This window comes from Lithobates pipiens, unplaced genomic scaffold (assembly GCF_037356315.1).
Source record: "Lithobates pipiens isolate NorthernLeopardFrog02 unplaced genomic scaffold, aLitPip1_a1.2 Scaffold_19, whole genome shotgun sequence".
Lineage (NCBI taxonomy): Eukaryota > Metazoa > Chordata > Amphibia > Anura > Ranidae > Lithobates > Lithobates pipiens.
This window is the reverse complement of record NW_027507764.1, coordinates 574,073,716-574,094,202: the sequence shown is the minus strand read 5'-3', so window position 1 is coordinate 574,094,202 and position 20,487 is coordinate 574,073,716. Positions and strand designations below refer to the sequence as shown.

Here is a 20,487-nt window from a genome sequence, read left to right as displayed (position 1 = left end):
ATCCGACCGACAAAGTTTTAGAGCTGGGCTATAAAATTTTCCGAACAACCTGATCCGATCGGACTTTGTCTGATCGTTTGTAGAGAATTCCGATCGGACAAAGTGCCACGCATGCTCAGATCAAATTCCTAGACCAAAGCTATTGGCTACTAGCCAGGGGTCAATGGGAAAAATGGCCATTACATTGGTGGTAAGTAGAAAGAATGCAACCCTTATGCCGCGTACACATTATCAGACTATCTGGGTGACTTAGTCCGGCGGACAAGGGGTCTTAGCCGTTGTACACATGGTCGGACATTCCAATGGAAAATGTCCAATCGGACCGTGTTGTCGGATAATCCGACTGTGTGTGGGCTCCATCGGACTGTTTCCATCTGAATATCCATCCGACAAAGTTTTAGAGCCGGGCTATAAAATTTTCCGACAACATGATCTGATCGGACTTTGTCCGATCGTTTGTAGAGATTTCCGATCGGACAAAGTGCCACGCATGCTCAGATCAAATTCCTAGACCAAAGCTATTGGCTACTAGCCTGAACGTAGTCCCGTTGTGACTAAATAACGTCATCACGTTACGAACGATCGGATTTTCTGACAACTTTGTCCGACCGTGTGTATGCAACACCAGTTTCGGACAAAATCCGTTGGATTTTGTTGTCGGAATGTCCGACCGTGTGTACAAGGGCTTAAAGGCAAATTGCTTAAAAATTGTCTTGTATACCATTTGTAAGCATTTTGGCAGAGCACCCCTGAAGAAACCTGAAGGCACCTCGGGGTGCCTGGGCACCCTGGTTGAAAAAAAGTGGCTTGTGTAGTGAATGGTAATGTCTCCTCTAGTAAATCAAAAGCAAACCTGTGGAGATTCTTCACTGTTCTGCACGTGTCTTCAGCTGAGAATTCATACTGCACTCTATGTACTGGTATGCTAAAGAGGTATTAATAGAGAATTCCATTATTTTTCAGGGTTTCAAGGGCCACAGAGGTGATACTGGTCTTCCTGGGTCCAGGGTAAGTCACTTCAATGATGTTTTATTATATATAATGGGTTTTATTTTTGTTAAATACGTCCTAAAACGGTATATATTATTAAAGCTCAACTGAAAAAATGAAAAAAAAAAAAATGTAATGTATTGCCTGTTTTTAATGCTTTTATTTTCTTTTCAATACTTTTTTGCTGGTTTTGCAGGATTTATATACATAGATACCCAGGGGGCACTTTTTACACCTAGAGGAAAAGAGTTAATCGCCAAATACGAAAAGGTTTCTTCACAGTAAGCCCTTGTGTCGGAGATTCCGTCGGAATGTGTCCGATCGGACCATTTTGTCGGATATTCCGACTGTGTGTGGTCTGCATCAGACTGTTTCCGTCGGAATATCCGTCGGACCAAATTTTCCAACTTGCTGGAAATATTTTCCGACAAAATGCTCCGATCGGACATACTCCGATCATGTGTAGAGAATTCCGATCGGACAAAGTGCCACGCATGCTCAGATCAAATTCCTACATCAAAGCTATTGGCTACTAGCCTGAACGTAGTCCCGTCGTAACGAAGTAACATCATCACGTTCTGAAAGATCGGATTTTCCGACAACTTTGTCCGACCGTGTGTATACAACAGTTTCGGACAAAATCCGACGGATTTGGTTGTCGGAATCTCCGACTGTGTGTACAAGGGCTTAGAGCTGTGAAAATGTGGAATAGACTCCCTCCAGAGGTGGTTCTGGCCAGCTCAGTAGATTGCTTTAGGAAAGGCCTGGATTCTTTCTTAAATTTACATATGACTGGGTACTGAGATTTATAGGTAAAGTTGATCCGGGGAAAATCTGATTGCCTCTCTGGGATCAGGAAGGAATTTTTTTCCCCTGCTGTAGCAAATTGTATCATGATTTTATGTTTTTTTTTCCCGCCTTCCTCTGGATCAACTGTGGGTATAGGATTGGGTATATGGGATTTTCATTTTGAAAGCAGTCATTCCATGGCTGATACAGCCATGGAATCGGTTAACTAGGCAATATCTGTGCTTGAATAGCTGCTTTAAAGGGCAGGGAAGACATCGGGGGTTCTATTAGACCCCCGATCTCTCCATAAAGAGTACCTCTCACCTGCCAAATGCTATCATATGGGGGCTTATTAACCCCATTGTGATAGTGATTAAGGAAAATTACAAAGTTAAAAAATTGTAATTAAATGAATAAAAAAAAAAACAACAAAAAAACAAAAACAAATAGTAACCCCCGTTGCCCTGGATACCCTTGCAAATGCAAACGTGCGCACATGTTATGTGTATGTAAACCGAGCTTGCACCACACATGTGAGGTATCATCGCAAACATCGGAGTGAGAACAATAGAGTCATAGAGCCATAATTCATCGTTGACTCAAATAGATAGGTAGTAAAGGCTTTTAAAGTGTCGCCAATGGAGATTTTTGAGTACCATTGCTTTTTTTGCATAATAATGGGCGCACAAATTTTTAAGACTTGACATATTTGGTATCTACTGTATTTACTTGAGGAAACCCCATCTTTCATATTTTAACAAAATAAATGCGTTTGATAAACAGTTGTGTAAATATCATGCAACATAAAGAATTGTAACTACTATTGTTTTTATAAGGCCTCCACTTTCAGAAAATATATATATATATATATACTGTTCTGGGGGTTTCAAGTCATTTCATAGCCAAAAATTCTGATTAAAAAAAAAAGGAAAAAAAATTGCCGTAGAGCCGAATTAGGTAAATTAGGTAAAGATATTGTGTGTGTATATGTATGTGTGTATATATATATATATATATATATATATATATATATATATATATATATATATATAGTATATACATTGTATATTTAGGTTGAGAATATATAATTGTTTTCTTTGCAGGGGGAACCCGGTATACCAGGACCTCCGGGGCGGGAAGGAGCATCAGGAAAGGATGTAAGTATTTAAACATACTGTAGTATGATATATGCCAGATGATATTGCATGCTGTGTACAGGCTTCAGTCAGTAATTTGGCACATTTCAAATCTGTAGAAGATAGCTTCCTGAATAGCTGCCATATGATCATAGGTTGGACTTGATGGACTTAACTATGTAACTATGATAGTGGACTTTGTATTCTGCTCTTATACTTCATAAAAGCAAAAACTAGGCATGCTTGGTTTTAGTTTTTGGATTCATTAAAGTGAATAATATGTCTATGTTTACCTTCCACCAGGGAGACCTTGGACCACCTGGACACCAGGGGCCGAGAGGAATCCGTGGACCGTCTGTAAGTCCTATTTTCTATTAATGCTATAGAGGGAAACCATACTTGCTTTCAAATCTTTTTTGTAATTTTCAATGCAGTACAATTTCTCTTTAAAGTGGTTTTAAACCCTTACATATACCACCACAATGACCGGCCTGTAAATCCTTCTACATAAGTTGGACCTGTTTATTGACAGCCCTCCTTTGCAGCCTTCTAAAACACACAGGTCAATGGCTATTTCTCAGCTTCAGCAGGCAAGGGGTGGGGATCTGATGTCAAACAATGCACAGCACATAGAGGAGAGCTGAGTGTACTCTGAGACATGAGTGGAGGGAATGGACACACCCCCTTCAACACAGTTTCTGAGACATGAGTGGAGGGAATGGACACACCCCCTTCAACACAGTTTCTGAGACATGAGTGGAGGGAATGGACACACCCCCTTCAACACAGTTTCTGAGACATGAGTGGAGGGAATTGACACACCCCCTTCAACACAGTTTCTGAGACATGAGTGGAGGGAATGGACACACCCCCTTCAACACAGTTTCATAGGAAAACATGCAGAGTTCAGGCTGTCAATCACCTGCTTTCTGTTGGGGGGGGGGTGGCCCTGTAATACTGGTTTCATGGATATTACTTTACTGATCCGCTATGCAGTAACACATTTTTCAGCAAAGAGTTGTTTTAAATATCTGTTGATGATCTCCCCTACCTTTTATGCGGCGTACACACGATCGGAATTCTTGTCGGAAAAAGCTCTGATGGTTTTCCCGACGGATTTCGGCCAGGACTCAGGTCAAGCTGTCTTGCCTACACACGGTCACACCAAATTCCGATCGTTTATAACGTGGTGACGTACAACACGTATGACACAACTAGAAAAAGGAAGTTCAATAGCCAGTAGCCAATAGCTTCCGTCTCGTAGTTGAATCTGAGCATGCGTGATTTTTGGCATGTCGGAATTGCATACACATGATTGGAATTACCGATAGAAAGTTTTTCCGTCGGGAAAATTGAGAACTTGCTATCAATTTTTGGCTGGCGGAAATTCGGACAGCTAAATTCTGATGGAGCATACACACGGTCGCATTTTCCGATGAAAAGCTCTCATCGGTCTTTTTCTGTCCGGAATTCCGATTGCGTGTACGCGGCATTACAGTCAGAGTATTTTGACAAAACCCCTTATGACGCTTACACACGACCGGACTTTCTGACAGTGAAGGTCTGACGGAACGAGTCTGTCGGACAATTTGATCGTGTGTGGGCTCCATCGGACCTTTGCTTGCCAAAAATCCGGCGGACTTTAGAAATAGAACATGTTTTAAATTTTCCCACCGGAACTCCGCCGGACCGAGTAATCCGTTCGTGTGTATGCTAGTCCGACGGACAAAAACTGACGCTAGGGCAGCCATTGGCTACTGGCTGTGAACTTCCTTATTCTAGTCCGGTCGTACGTCATCACGTTCGAATCCGTCAGACTTTGGTGTGATTGTGTGTGGCCAAGTCCATTCATTCGGAAAGTCCGTCGGAACTCCGCCAAAACTCAGTCGGAAAGACCGCTGGACCTAGTCCCTCGAAAAGTCCGGTCGTGTGTACGCGGCATTATACATTAAACGTTTTATGAAAATAATCTATTTTATGTATACCGAGTCTTCAAAATATTTTTTTTTCTAAACAGGATAGGTTATAATTTGTCTTGTTTTAAATGGTGAATGATAACAATCTAAAGCCCCGTACACACGAGAGGACTTATGTCCGACAGACTTCCAAAGGAGTTCCGCCGGAGTTCCGCCGGAGTTCCGACGGAGTTCTGACAGACTTTTCGGCCGAACGGACTTGGCCACACACGATCACACTAAACTCCGACGGATTCGAACGTGATGACGTACGACCCGACTCGAATAAGGAAGTTCATAGCCAGTAGCCAATAGCTGCCCTAGCGTCGGTTTTAGTCCGTCGGAGTAGCATACACACGAGCGGAGTTTTTGAAGGGGACCGGGTCCGGCGGAGTTCCTTCGGGAAAATTTGAAGCATGTTCCATATTCTAAAGTCCGTCAGACTTTGGTGAATCAAAAGTCCGTTGCAGCCCACACACGATCGGATAGTCTGACGGACTCGGTCCTTCGGACTTTGGATGTTGAAAAGTCCGCTCGTGTGTACGCGGCATAAAACATCTTTGGGAAAATTACAATTTTTAATCCTTATAGATATGCAATACTTTTACTGGTTTTCAATAAAAATACAGTTACTTCGTATTGCAGCATTTCCTGAGAAATGTCTATATTAATATGGTCGAGAACTGCCTGCAATAGAATTATTAATATGTAGACTTTTAAGTAATTATTAAATGTTTCCTCCATGTACATATTGTGTCATCAACATCTGTCGGAGGCTGGAAGGTGTTATAACATCTCCGCTGAGTCATCTGCAAGTGACGTCATTGTGACCGAAACGGAAGCCAATGGTGGCGACACATTGCGGCTTCCTCGCCCCATGCAAAGGTGTGGGAGGATGGGTGTCACCCTGTTAATAGTATGGTCACACATCTGTTATAGGTAGAGGAGGTGCTCAGCAAACACGATCCTTAGATCAGAAAAAACGTTGATCTGCTCTGGTGATGACACACTAGTGCCTGAACGCTTGGTGCATTTCAAATAAAAAAAATAAAAGGAGGAATATTTATTTAAATGTCTTTAAAACAAAACAATCAGTATTTTCTCTCCTTTCCTCTTAATTCTTACCATCCTTTCCTTACTCACTTCCTCCTTTCCTGCTTTCCTTCCTTCATTCCTCTTTATTCCCTTACTTTCCTCCCTTTATTGCCCTTTCCTTCCTTCATTCACTTCCATTCATTTTCTCACTTTCTTCTTGGCTTCCTTCATTCTTTCATTCTTCTTCCTTCACCCCCCTCATCATCCTTCATTCGCCCCTTTCCTTTATTCCTCTCCATTATTTCCTTTCTTTCTTCTTCTTCCTTCTTCTTCTTCTTCTTCCTTCTTTCTTCTTATCTTTCTTTGTTACTCTTCCTCCCTACCCTTCTTCCTTCCTTTTCCCTTTTCTTCCTTCATTCCTCTTTATTCCCCTATTTTCTTTCTTTCCTTCCTTCATTCCAATTCCTTACTTTGCTTCTTCCAATCTATTCTTCATTCATTGATCTCCTCTTGGCTTCCTTCATTCCTCTTCCTACCATCCTTCACCCCCCCCCCCCCCAATTTGCCCCTTTCCTTCTTTCATTCACTTCCATTCTTCATTCATTCTCTCACTTTATTCTTTGCTTCCTTCATTCTTCTTCCTTCATCCCCCCTCCCCTTCCTCAGCCTTAATGCACCCCTTTCCTTTATTCCTCTCCATTCTTTCCTTTCTTTCTTATTTTTCCTTCTTAACTTTTTTTGTTACTTTTCCTCCCTACCCTTCTTCCTACCTTTCCCCTTTTCTTCCATCCTTCCTCTTTATTCCCCTACTTTCCTTCCTTCATTCAATCCAATTCCTTAATTTGCTTCCAATCTATTCTTCATTCATTCATTCATTCATCCCCTTCCTTCTTGGCTTCCTTCATTCCTCTTCCTCCCCCCCCCTCCTTAATTTGCCCCTTTCCCTTATTCCTATCCATTCTTTCCTTTCTTTTTCCTTCTTACCTTTTTTTTGTTACCCTTCCTTCCTACCTTTCTTGCTTCTTTCCTCTTTCCTTCCTTCGTTGCTCTTTCTTTTTATCTTTCCAGCTTCATTCCCCTTGCCTTCCTTCTTTTGCCTTCTTACCTCCCTTCCTGCATTCCTTTTTTCTTTCCTTCATTTCTCTTCCTTCCTTCCTTCATTCCTCTCTCCTTCCTTCATTCCTCTTCCTTCCACCCTTACCTCATACTCTTTCCTTCATTAACTTCCTTTTTTTTCATTCATTCCTCTCTCTCCCTTCCTTCTTACCTTTCTTCTTTCCTTTAATTTTTCCTTCAGTACTCTTTCCATCTTTCATTCATCTCCATTCCTTTCTTTTTTGCTTATTCTCCCTTCTAACCTCCTTCCTTTACTCCTCTTCCTCTCTTCCTTTCCTCCTTCAATCACCTTTCCTTCCTTCATTCCTCTTCCTTTTTACCTTTCCTCCTTCATTCCCTTTACCTTCCTTCCTTCATTCTTCTTCCTTCCTCCATTCCATCATTCCTCTTCCTTCATTCTTCTATATTTATTCTCCACCCCTTATTCCTTAATTTTGTGGTGGCCTGTAATGCAGGGCGCTGGGGCACCGCCCGCCTAATCCATGCCTCCAGCCCCCTTATCTACATGTGCGAGTACTGGACGCATGGATTCCAATTTTTTTTTCTTTTTTTTAGAAGCACGTGATTAGAGCCTGAGGCTCTATTAGGCTTCATAAAAGGGTGGGCTCGGGGCGCAGAGCACTGCACCCTGAGCCCACCCAGTTGTGTGACAATAGCAAATTAATATTTGCTATTGTCTTCCTGATTCTCCCCCCGGCCAATCAGGAAGCAGTTTGTGAGACCCGTCACCGGATAGGCCGAGAGGAGAAGTGATCCTATTGGCTATTGGAGGGAGGACCATGAAACACAAGGAGGAGGAGACACCGCCCAGAGGAAGTAAGTGCGGGGCTGGTGACCGACTGACCCCCCCCCCCAAAAAAAAAATACCACCAGCCACAACTATCTTCATTCCTCTTCTTTCCTTCTTTCAACAACTTGTCAGCGTGTGGTTTTATGAAGAAAAACCTCTTGTTTCTATTATAGAATTTGCAATTCCACACATACAGTATATGGGCCGCCGATTTTATCTCATTACATAGTCAGTGTATGGCCTTCCTGGAGTTGTCAAGGAGCAAATAGTAAAATGTTCCTTCATTCTATCAGCAAGCAACTCAAGCACTGTCAGTGATAGCATGAGCTGTGTAGCTAGCAGATGGTGGGATCTGACACTCCTGGAAGTGTCGGAATCATATTCAGTTTTCAAAAATGTAAAATGAAAAAATAAACTGCAAAAAAAAAAAAAAAAAAAAGCTAGCCCACATGTATCTGTTATGCTGCGTACTCACGATTGGAATTTTGGTTGGAAAAAGCTCTGATGGTTTTCCCGCCGGAATTCCGACGGGATTTCGCTCAAGCTGTCTTGCATACACACGGTCACAACAAATTCCGACCGCCAAGAACGCGGTGACGCACAACACATATGACGGGACTAGAAAAAGGAAGTTCAATACCCAGTAGCCAATAGCTTCCGTCTCGTAGTTGAATCTGAGCATGGGTGATTTTTTTGCGCGTCGGAATTGCATACACACGATCAGAATTTCCGATAGAAAGTTTTTCCATCGGAAAAATTGAGAATATGCTCTCAAATTTTTTCTGGCGGGAATTTGTTGCTCCAGGTGAGACCTAATGATATCACAGGTGCCCGCCTCGGCTCGCCTCCGCATACGATCAACACTGAAGAAATGGCTGCACTCCAAGATCCATCAAAATTCTTATTTAATGACGAACATCCCAAGTGTTACAGACAGTTCAAATGGTAGACGCGTTTCACACACAGTGAGAATTCCAGCTAAATTCCGAAGGAGCATACACACGGTCGCATGAAAAGCTCTCATCTGTCTTTTGCTGGCCAAAAATTCCGATCATGTGTACGCGGCATTAGGCTGCATTTAAATAGCTGTAGGAGGGAATATTGCGTTACTACAGACGTTAAAAAACAAAACAAATTTGAATTGCGTGCCACCAGCTTCAGGAGTCCAAATCTGGTAGAGTGTAACAGCAGAGATTAAAAAAAAAAACAGCAATTAGGGATGCCTGGATATATAAATAAACGATTTTCATCTAATCACGGCACTCTCTGTCTGTTGTGTTATACACGAATGCCGCGTACACACGATTGGAATTCTCATCGGAAAAAGCTCTGATGGTTTTCCCGTCGGGAATTCCGATGGAAATCCACTCAAACTGTCTTGCCTACACACGATTACACTAAATTCTGACTACCAAGAACGCGGTGACGTACAACATGTACGACTGGACTAAAAAAAGGAAGTTCAATACCTTGTAGCCAATAGCTTACACCTCGTAGTTGAATCTGAGCATGCGTGAGTTTTTACGCGTCGGAATTGCATACACGCGATCGGAATTTCTGATAGAAAGTTATCCTTCGGGAAAATTGAGAACATGCTATCAAATTTTTTGCTGGCGGGAATCCAGCCAACTAAATTCTGATGGAGCGTACACACGGTCGCATTTTCCAATGAAACGCTCTCATCGGTCTTTTGCTGGCCAAAAATTCCAATTTTGTGTACGCGGCATTAGGCTGCATTTAAATAGCTGTAGTAGGGAATATTGCGTTACTACTGTCGTTAAAGAACAAAACAAATTTGAATTGTGTGCCACCAGCTTCAGGAGTCCAAATCTGGTAGAGTGTAATAGCAGAGATTAAAAAAAAAACAGCAATTAGGGATGCCTGGATATATGAATAAATGATTTTCATCTAATCACGGCACTCTCTGTCTGTTGTGTTATACACGAATGCCGCGTACACACGATTGGAATTCTCATCGGAAAAAGCTCTGATGGTTTTCCCGTCGGGAATTCCGATGGAAATCCACTCAAACTGTCTTGCCTACACACGGTCACACTAAATTCTGACTGCCAAGAACGCGGTGACGTACAACATGTACGACTGGACTAAAAAAAGGAAGTTCAATACCTTGTAGCCAATAGCTTACACCTCGTAGTTGAATCTGAGCATGCGTGAGTTTTTGCGCGTCGGAAATTGCATACACACGATCGGAATTTCCGATAGAAAGTTTTTCCTTTGGGAAAATTGAGAACATGCTATCAAATTTTTGCTGGTGGGAATCCGACCAGCTAAATTCCGAAGGAGCATACACACGGTCGCATGAAAAGCTCTCATCGGTCTTTTGCTGATCGTTTCCGATCGTGTGTACGTGGCATAAGATGTTTGGGGAGCAAGAGAGGCAGGAATGACCCATTTTATAAATGGGATGTAAAAGGTGTGCGATCCACAATGTACAGTAGCGGGAGCGGAAAGCGATATCTGCTGTATAAATATGTACTAATTAAAGAATTAGAATAAAAGAGTGAATTGCTGGCAGGGTCCCTGTAAAGTTTATATACAATTTGAGAGATTGGGTTTAGATCTACTAAGCTAAATAATACAATAAAAGCTTAAAATGTAGCTCACTGGAAACACGCCGATCCTTCCCTTTGGCGAAACACATTTTAAATTCAGCCACTTAATACAGATGATAATAGCTCTACCTTAAGGGTATAAACTACATTTTATTGATTTCATGGCGCGTTAAATAAAAGGATCGGTCTCATAAAATATTCCCTGTGAATTCACGCTCTGAAAGTATTGTGAGAATGTAGAAGAATTTGTCTTGTTTATGAAGGTATCTAATAATGAACTCAGAAGTTGAAGAGGAAGCCTTGATGTGACTAGGCATGGCTGTAGAATGTTCTCCGAGGTCTCAGTGGTGTCTCCTGCTGATAGCCAGGTTCACAAAGGGAAGGGCGCCATAAATGAAACTAGACCACCCCAATTTTTACTTCTGATTTGGCATTGCCCAGTCATTGAAACTTGTTGGTGATTGGTACTATTCTATATGTGCGTGGTCTTGGGTATATACAGACAGCTCTGCCCCTCCTTATGCCTTCTACAGCTGTTAAAAGGCATCCCCGTCTATGGTAAAAATGTATCCTCATTAAAAAAGACCTTCACTCTACCTAACCCCCCCCCCCAGAAAATGAAATCCCTAACACTTGTCCCTGTCCTACAGTAAAAAATAAATACTTACTAGACCATGGAGTCTAGCGTTGTCTTGCTTGATGCAAAACATTTTCCCTTCACCCCTCTTCAACAGTGCCACCATCTTTAACTGAGATCTGGCATCAACAAGACCTGGCAAAGATGGCTATGGGGCATGTTCATAGACATCTACCTATCCACCTCTCCACCCGCGCATGTGGAGATATACCACGAGCAAGAGAATGTTGCCAGCATACCAAGGATCTCCAGAATGGGTCCAAAGCTTTATTCAGCAATCATTGTTACAGCAGATTTCAATGTTGTAGAGTCCTGCAGGACCCCTTCATCAGGCTTGTGACATGCCTGATGAAGGGGTCCTGCATGGCTCTGAAACATTGCAATCTTCTGTAATGATGTGATCACCGATGAAAGCTTTGGACCCATTCTGGATATCTTTGGCGTGCTGGTGAGTGGTGACATTCTCTAGCTCTGACTTGACACAGTTTCAGCTGGAGGTCGCTTCAGCACCCACGTACAGTATCTCAAAAAAGTGAGTACACCCCTCACATTTTTTGCAAATATTTTATTATATCTTTTCATGTGACAACACTGAAGAAATGACACTTTGCTACAATGTAATGTAGTGAGTGTACAGCTTGTATAACAGTGTAAATTTGCTGTCCCCTCAAAATAACTCAACACACAACCATTAATGTCTAAACCACTGGCAACAAAAGTGAGTACACCCTGAAGTGAAAATTTCCAAATTTGGCCCAATTAGCCATTTTCCCTCCCCGGTGCCATGTGACACGTTAGTGTTACAAGGTCTCAGGTGTGAATGGGGAGCAGGTGTGTTAAATTTGGTGCAAATTTGCTGTCCCCTCAAAATAACTCAACACACAGCCATTAATGTCTAAACTGCTGGCAAAAAGTTGAGTACACCCCTAAGTGAAAATGTCCAAATTGGACCCAAAGTGTCAATATTTTGTGTGGCCACCATTAGTTTCCAGCACTGCCTTAACCCTCTTGGACATGGAGTTCACCAGAGCTTCACAGGTTGCCACTGGAGTCCTCTTCCACAAACGCTCTATAGGGTTTAGGTCTGGAGACATGCCTGGCCAGCCCATCACCTTTACCCTCAGCTTCTTTAGCAAGGCAGTGGTCATCTTGGAGGTGTGTTTGAGGTCGTTGTCATGTTGAAATACTGCCCTGCGGTCCAGTCTCCAAAGGGAGGGGGATCATGCTCTGCTTCAGTATGTCACAGTACATGTTGGCATTCATGGTTCCCTCAATGAACTGTAGCTCCCCAGTGCTGGCAGCACTCATGCAGCCCCAGACCATGACACTCCCACCACCATGCTTGATTGTAGGCAAGACACACTTGTCTTTGTACTCCTCACCTGGTTGCCGCCACACACGCCGAACACCATCTGAACCAAATAAGTTTATCTTGGTCTCATCAGACCACAGGACATGGTTCCAGTAATCCATGTTGTTAGTCTGCTTGTCTTCAGCAAACTGTTTGCCGGCTTTCTTGTGCATCATCTTTAGAAGAGGCTTCCTTCTGGGACGACAGCCATACAGACCAATTTAATGCAGAGTGCAGTGTATGGTCTGAGCACTGACAGGCTGACCGCCCACCCCTCCATCAGCTGCAGCAATGCTGGCAGCACTCATACATCTATTTCCCAAAGACAACCTCTGGATATTACGCTAAGCAGGTGCACACATCTTCTTTGATCGACCATGGTGAGGCCTGTTCTGAGTGGAACCTGTCCTGTTAAAGAGCTGTATGGTCTTGGCCACCGTGCTGCAGCTCAGTTTTAGGGTCTTTGCAATCTTCTTATAACCTAGGCCATCTTTATGTAGAGCAACAATACTTTTTTTTCAGATCCTCAGAGAGTTCTTTGCCATGAGGTGTCATGATGAACTTTCAGTGACCAGTATGAGAGTGAGAGCGATAACACCAAATTGAACACACCTGCTCCCCATTCACTCCTGTGATCTTGTAATACTAACATGTCACATGACTCCGGGGAGGGAAAATGGCAAATTGGGCCCAGTTTGGATATTTTCACTTAGGGGTGTACTCACTTTTGTTGCCAGCAGTTTAGACATTAATGGCTGTGTGTTGAGTTATTTTGGGGGGACAGCAAATTTACACTGTTATACAAGCTGTACACTCACTACTTTACATTGTAGCAAAGTGTCATTTCTTCAGTGTTGTCACATGAAAAGATAGAAGAAAATATTTACAAAAATGGGGTGTACTAACTTTTTTGAGATACTGTATATGCACAGCTATTTCTACAGAAACGTGTGCAATGGGATTAGCTCATCAGACAGGCCATGAGTCTCTGCCAGGGAGGAGGAAGCCTGAGAGAGGACCATGAAAAAAACTGTTAAAGTTGCGCTTAAACAAGATGGGAAATGCTATGGGGGTTATTTACGAAAGGCAAATCCACTTTGCACTGCAAGTGCACTTGGAAATGCAGTCGCTCTAAATCTAAGGGGTAGATCAGAAACGAGTGGAAGCTCTGCTGATTTTATCATCCAATCATGTGCAAGCTAAAATACAGTTTTTTTATTTTTCTCGCATGTCCCCCTCAGATCTACAGCGACTTTACTTTCACGTGCACTTGCAGAGCAAAGTGGATTTAGTAAATAACCCCCCCTATGTCTGTTGGACGCCAAAAAAAAAAAACAATATTGGCACACTGGCTTGGAGAAACTCCAAGCCGTCTTTCAGAATTTAATGCTAGTAGATAATACCAATACCCTGAGGAACCAATCTTTGCTTAATATAAAATTATTTAAATCTTAGTCTGCATAACCCCAGCTCTAAATTAATAAAAGCCCAATTAGTTGACATCATGCTTGATTTTTAATACATGGCCTGGAGAAGCTCCAGGGCATTCCAGACAAACTAGACGTTTTGTGAAATGTATTGTGGCAGAGATATCTACTGTCATATTGGTTTTTAAAAACTGGAGATCGACGCTACAGTATATTCCTGTTTGGAGCTGGGAAATTAGAGAGTTGACTAGAATGTTTTTTGTTACTTACTAGTTATAGTTATATGCAATTATTACTATAGTAAAACTTTTTACTACAAATGTACAACCTTCCATGGTCTAGTAGAGAGTCCAATTATCTTGTAGTACCCTCTTAGTTCGGTTGCGAAGTAATAGGAAATTTTCGTTTTCGGCTGGGTGGTTGTCAGCCCAGTTTGAATTGAATAGGTATGCGTTTGTTTTTTTCCCTAAGCTCAATAGTGTGGTGGTCTCTCACTGTTGCCAGTAGGGGTCGCTCCACCTCTGGCTATAGTATGATGGCTTCCTGCCAGGGTTTATGAATAATCATGTTTCCCTCAGCCATCCTAGTAGGAGGTTCAAGCCACTGGGGCATGATGAGGGAGAGTATACATATTTAGGAAAGCCATGTGCTCACTCTCTTGTCTGACGCCTGAGAAGGTTCTGCTGGACTGTCTATGCTGCTGGGCCCAGGAGTCTGATTGGGGCCTAACATGCACTGGGTGTACAACTTGTACAACACATCTGGCCTAGGGTGTTCACCAGCTGAGAAAGCTGCCACCTCTGAAGGCTTTGCTGCTGATCCGTTTGTCTATTTATCGGGGTCCTGGCTGTGGTAGAGCCAAGGAGCTGACACGAGCAACTACAAAGTCACCCCTGAGCAGGGTCGGACTGACAACTCATGGGGCCCCTGGGCAATAGGAGATTATGGGGCCTCCAGGGCAATAGAAGATTATGGGCCCCCTCAGGCAATCAGAGATTATGGGGCCATACAGTATACACACACAGTATACAATCACATGGTATACACATACATGTTTCTATTGGCTGAGAAGGTACTGGAGAGGTGGGGCAGCTATAATCTCAGGATTTTTAGACCAAAAGGATGTCAGTAAGGGACATTTCAGAGACAGATGTAAAAAAGCCAGATTTTTACATACTGTCCCTGGTTTTACTGAGGCTGGCAACCCTGATGGGGCCCTCGGGCAGTGCCCAAGTAGCCAAATGGTCAGTCCGCCCCTGCCCCTGAGACTTCACCCTTGAGGGGTCACTAGAAGACAACAGGAGGCTTAATCTGGGCAGCTATTCCCTGGCCTCATGAGTAAAAGACTGTTGATCCGGGTGATGTTTGGTGCTGTAAGGATATAAGAGCCAGCCTGGTTTTATAGGGTGCAACTCACAGTATCCCCTAATCTGGCCTTTCCTTCCAGTTTCAGGGATCAAAGAGTGCTACTTTAAAGAAAGGGAAGTTGACGTTCTCTTCTTTGAAACTGGAAATAACCCAGGCCTCCTTTACCTGTCCAGAGGTTGCCAGCCAAGGTACCAGTTTGAGAGCATACTGCCAAACTACAGGCTCCATCTAGAGATGTCTCTTTAACCACTTAACCCACTTACTGGGCACTTAAACCCCCCTCCTATCCAGACCAATTTTCAGCTTTCAGCGCTGTTGCACTTTGAATGACAATTGCGCGGTCATATAACACTGTACCCACATTTGATCACCTGTGCGTTTTTTTTATTTATTTATTTTTAATTAAAAAAATTTTTTTTTACATTTTTTTTCTTTTTTTGTTTTAAAATTCTATAAAGGGTCATTTTTGTCTGTCATTGATGTACGCTGATGAGGTGGCACTTATGGGCACCGATGGTTGGCAGTGATGGGCACTGATGGTTGGCAGTGATGGGCACTGATGGGTGGCAGTGATGGGCACCGATCAATTACACTGATAGGCAGCACTTCTAGGTGGCACTGATTGGCACCACTGGTTGGCATTGATAGGTGGCACTTGTGGGCATCGATATGTGGCACTTGTGGGCATCAATAAGTTGCACTTGTGGGCATAAATAGGTTGCACTTGTGGGCATTGATAGGTGGCACTTGTGGACACTGTTTGTCGGTATAAATGAGGCATTGAGGCACTGAGCTTTTGTTTACATCATGTGATCAGCTGTCATTGGCTGACAGCTGATCACATGGTAAGGGGCCGGGACCGGCCCCTTACTCAGATCGATGATCACCTGAGTCTCGGTGACTCTGTGATCACAGCGCGCGCAGGGAGCGTGCACAGGGGAGGCCGTCGTGTGACGGCCTCCCGGGAATTCACATCCACTGTGGCCATCATTCGGCCATAGCGCGGATGTCAGGTGGTTAAAGATGTATTGCAGTACTTAAACACAGATGGGTAGAGGGATGAGGGTGCAGGATACTCAAAAATCATAGACAAGTACAGGAGTACAGATTTTCAAGCAATGTCCTTCAGCAGCAGGCTTAATTATTGCTGGAGGTAAAGCGAAAAGCCAGCTAGTCTTAGTCCCTGTACACACCGTCGGAGATTTCGACAACCAAATCCGTCGAATTCTTGTCCAAAACTGTTGCATACACACGGTCGGACTAAGTTGTCAAAAAATCCGATCTTTCAGAACGTGATGACGTAATTTCGTTACGATGGGACTACATTCAGGCTAGTAGCCAATAGCTTTGATGTAGGAATTTGATCTGAGCATGCGTGGCACTTTGTCCGATCAAAATTCTTTACACATGATCGGAAGTTGGAAAATTGGGTCAGACGGATATTCCGACGGAATCTGTCCGATGCATACCACACACAGTCGGAATAGCCGACAACACGGTCCGATAGGACACATTCCGACGAATTCTCCGACCGTGTGTACAAGACTTTACTCTGTAAGAGCAGTCTCAGTCCTTGAAGCAACCTCTGGTGTCTAACCCTCAAAGAACATGCACACCTAGAGCCCCAGGGAAAATGGCCTACTTATAATGTCCAGAGGCAAGTCCTACCCCTCTTTCCCATGACACTCTTCAGTGAAAGGGGTCCTTCTGTAGCCCAGCTTACTAAGGTAAATGTCTTTAAGTCCAGGTTCCTCCATGCCCTCAGCTAAGTATATGCTTAAGCTTGACAACAACAGCACTTCAGTAACACAGTCTGCCTCCCAGGGTCAGAGTCCCCAGGAAAGGAATAATTGTGATTACCAACAATTTTTATTTTGTTGAAAAGAAAAAACATACATTTAACATACAAATTATCTTCACATACGTACTACTTACTGATATACTCAATCCAAAAGGTAAAAGATTACAGGTGGCATAAAAAATCCTAACCAGAACTTGTCATTGCCCTTTCCGGTATCCAGACCTATCATTGTTGTATGGCGGAAAAATCCTAAGGGCACAACGTGCATAAAATCATAAGGAGTGATGAAAAGAGAAAGAAAAAAAAAAAACTGGGGAAAAATAAAAAAAAGGGGGGGGGTGGCCCTGACCTAATGGCTGTGAGGTACCTTGCATAAGTAAATCTGCCTTCCATGAACCTTATAGATCATAGGATGACCAGGGGGCCCATTTTCTTTCAAATACCCGCATGGTGTCCATCAAGGTGTGGTGTTCTCTCCATAAGACGGATCACCTCCATACTTGGTTCCAGGGAACTGCTAGCGATCTCCAGTGCAGGACTATGACCCAGTGTACTACACTGAAGAGCGTGTGGGCGAGTTTCTGAGCCGGGGGGGGGGGGGGGAAGTCTGCAAATAGTAGGAAAAGAATCATTATAGTTAGACCCTCTCAAACATTTATCTTCTCCCCAGCCATATCTTCTTGGTGCCCCACTCCAGGGATTGGCTGGGGTCAGTTAAATATTAATTTATATTCAAAGATTGATCCTCCTATTCTATTTCCAGAAACTCCTTCCAAGGACAGGCAGGAGCAATCAACCCTCAAGTTTAGGAATAGGCCTGACCAGACCTGGTGAATAAATTGCTGCTCAACTGGGTACAGCAGAGCCAAAAACTAAACTTAGCCAGTCCAATAAACCAATACAGGACAATACACCCAGTGTATATATGACCACCATCTCACATACTTTCTACAGTGTGACACTATTTACACTACAAAAAAGGCTTCCTCATGGAATAAAATCAGTTTTTAGTTCATACTCCACATTTTTTCCCAGAAATTGGGGAAATAAGCTGAGGGCAGGTAGAGAATTTCTGGAGCCCAAAGAGGGTTCTGTCATAAGATCGAATACATCATTCAACAGTCAGAGATCCTAACACTACGGTAGTATTCCAGGAGTGAATTTGCTTTTACCCCAGTGGAATAAAGTTATTTGGTTCTGAAAATATGAAGGTGTTTATATACCATATTACCATCACCGTCGATAATGAAAGATAATATTGCATACTGACCTTGAGGAGGACGCATGGGAACATGTAAATGTGTTGACCTGTATGTTGTATAAATAGTGTCAGCCCTTGTACACTAGGTCGGAGATTCTGACGGAATGTGTCCGATCGGACCGTTTTGTCAGATATTCCGACTGTGTGTGGTCTCCATCGGACTGTTTCTGTCGGAGTATCCGACGGACCAAGTTTTCCAACTTGTTGGTTAAAATTTTCTGACAAAATGCTCCGAACGGACATACTCTGATCATGTGTAGAGAATTCCGATCGGACAAAGTGCCAAGCATGCTCAGATCAAATTCCTACACCAAAGCTATTGGCTACTAGCCTGAACGTAGTCCCGTCGTAACGAAATAACGTCATCACGTTCTGAACAATCGACAACTTTGTCCGACCGTGTGTATGCAACAGTTTCGGACAAAATCCGTTGGATTTGGTTGTCGGAATGTCCGACCGTGTGTACAAGGGCTCACACTGTAGTGTTGTGGTTTGGTGCTTATAGACAAATAAACTGTGATATACACTATATTACCAAAAGTATTGGGACATCTGCCTTTACGTGCACATGAACTTTATTTGCTCAGTCCGTAGGGTTCGATATTGAGTTGACCCGCCCTTTGCAGCTATAACAGCTTCAACTGTTCTGGGAAGGCCGTCCACAAGTTTTAGGAGTGTGTCTATGGGAATGTTTGACCATTCTTCCAGAAGAGCACTGATGTTGAACGAGAAGGCCTGGCTCACAGTCTCCGCTCTAATTCATCCCAAAGGTGTTTTACCGGGTTTAGGTCAGGACTCTATGTAGGCCAGTCAAGTTCCTCCACCCCAACCTCGCTCATCCATGTCTTTATGGACCTTCCTTTGTGCACTGGTCCAAATCATTTGGTGGAGGGGGGATTATGGTATGGGGTTGTTTTTAAGGACTTGCGCTTGATGAGTCAGGACTTCTTGTCCACATCAGTGCCTGACCTCACAAATGCACTTCTGGAAGAATGGTCAAACATTCCCATAGACACACTCCTAACCCTTGTGGACGGCCTTCCCAGAAGAGTTGAAGCTGTTATAGCTGCAAATGGTGGGCCAACTCGATACTGAACCCTACAGACTAATGCCGCGTACACACGACTTTTTGACAGCAAAGGTCCGACGGAACGAATCCGTCGGACAATTTGATCGTGTGTGGGCTCCATCGGACCTTTGCTGTCCAAAAATCTGATGGACTTTAGAAATAGAACAAATAGAACACGTTTAAAAAATTTTTGCTGGAACTCCGCTGGACTCAGTTGCTATTGAGAAATACGCTTGTGTGTATGCTAGTCCGACGGACAAAAACCGACGGTAGGGCAGCTATTGGCTACTGGCTATGAACTTCCTTATTCTAGTCCGGTCGTACGTCATCACGTTCTATTCCGTCGGACTTTGGTGGGCTTGTGTGCGGCCAAGTCCGTTCATTCGGAAAGTCCGTCAGAACTCCGCCGAAAGTCCGTCGGGAAGACCATCGGACCTAGTCTGTCGAAAAGTCAGTTCGTGTGTACACGCCATAAGATTGGGATGCCATTAAAGTTAATGTTCGTGTAAAGGCAGGCGTCCCAGTACTTTTGGTAATATAGTGTACATTGTACATTGGGCAGCACAGTGGTGTGGTGGTTAGTGTTTTCCCCCCAGCAGCAAAAGGGTCAATGGTTCGAATCCCAATGGCTCTAATCCCAACCATGACACTACCTGCCTCGAGTTTGCATGTTCTCCCTGTGTCTCCGTGGGTTTCCCCCCACACTCCAAAGACATGCTGTTAGGTTAACAGGTTCCTGTCTTGGCCCTAGTATGTGTATGTATGAATGCGAGTTAGGGAACTTAGATTGTAAGCTCCTTGAGGGCAGGGACTGATGTGAATGTACAGTGTATATGTAAAGTGCTGTGTAAATTGATGGCGCTATACAGGTACCTGAAATAAATAAATATGTTGTATATACCAAGCAGTTTTTAGTTAACTATATGTGAAATGTCTTGTATTTTATTGTATTATTAAAGTATAATTTTTTATTTTTTTAAATCTTGGCTTAAGTTCTTTAGTGCTGTAGCACTACGTCAGTGTTAATTTAGTCGACTCATACCACGTACACACACGACCAAACTTTTCGACAGGAAAGGTCTGATGGAACAAATCCGGTGGACAATTCGATCGTGTGTGGGCTCCATCGGACCTTTGCTGTCCAAAAATCTGACAGACTTTAGAAATAGAACATGTTTCAAATTTTTTT

General features: G+C 43.3%; 1 protein-coding gene across 1 annotated transcript in view; it reads left to right on the top strand.

The window, feature by feature from the left end:
• LOC143997657 (uncharacterized) overlaps positions 1-20,487 on the top strand; it is a 230,127-nt gene that overhangs the window by 164,024 nt on the left and 45,616 nt on the right. The window contains exons 25-27 of the mRNA XM_077493378.1: positions 964-1,008; positions 2,883-2,936; positions 3,219-3,272. Of these exons, the coding sequence (XP_077349504.1) occupies positions 964-1,008; positions 2,883-2,936; positions 3,219-3,272 (153 nt within the window). The remainder of the gene's footprint in view (positions 1-963; positions 1,009-2,882; positions 2,937-3,218; positions 3,273-20,487) is intronic.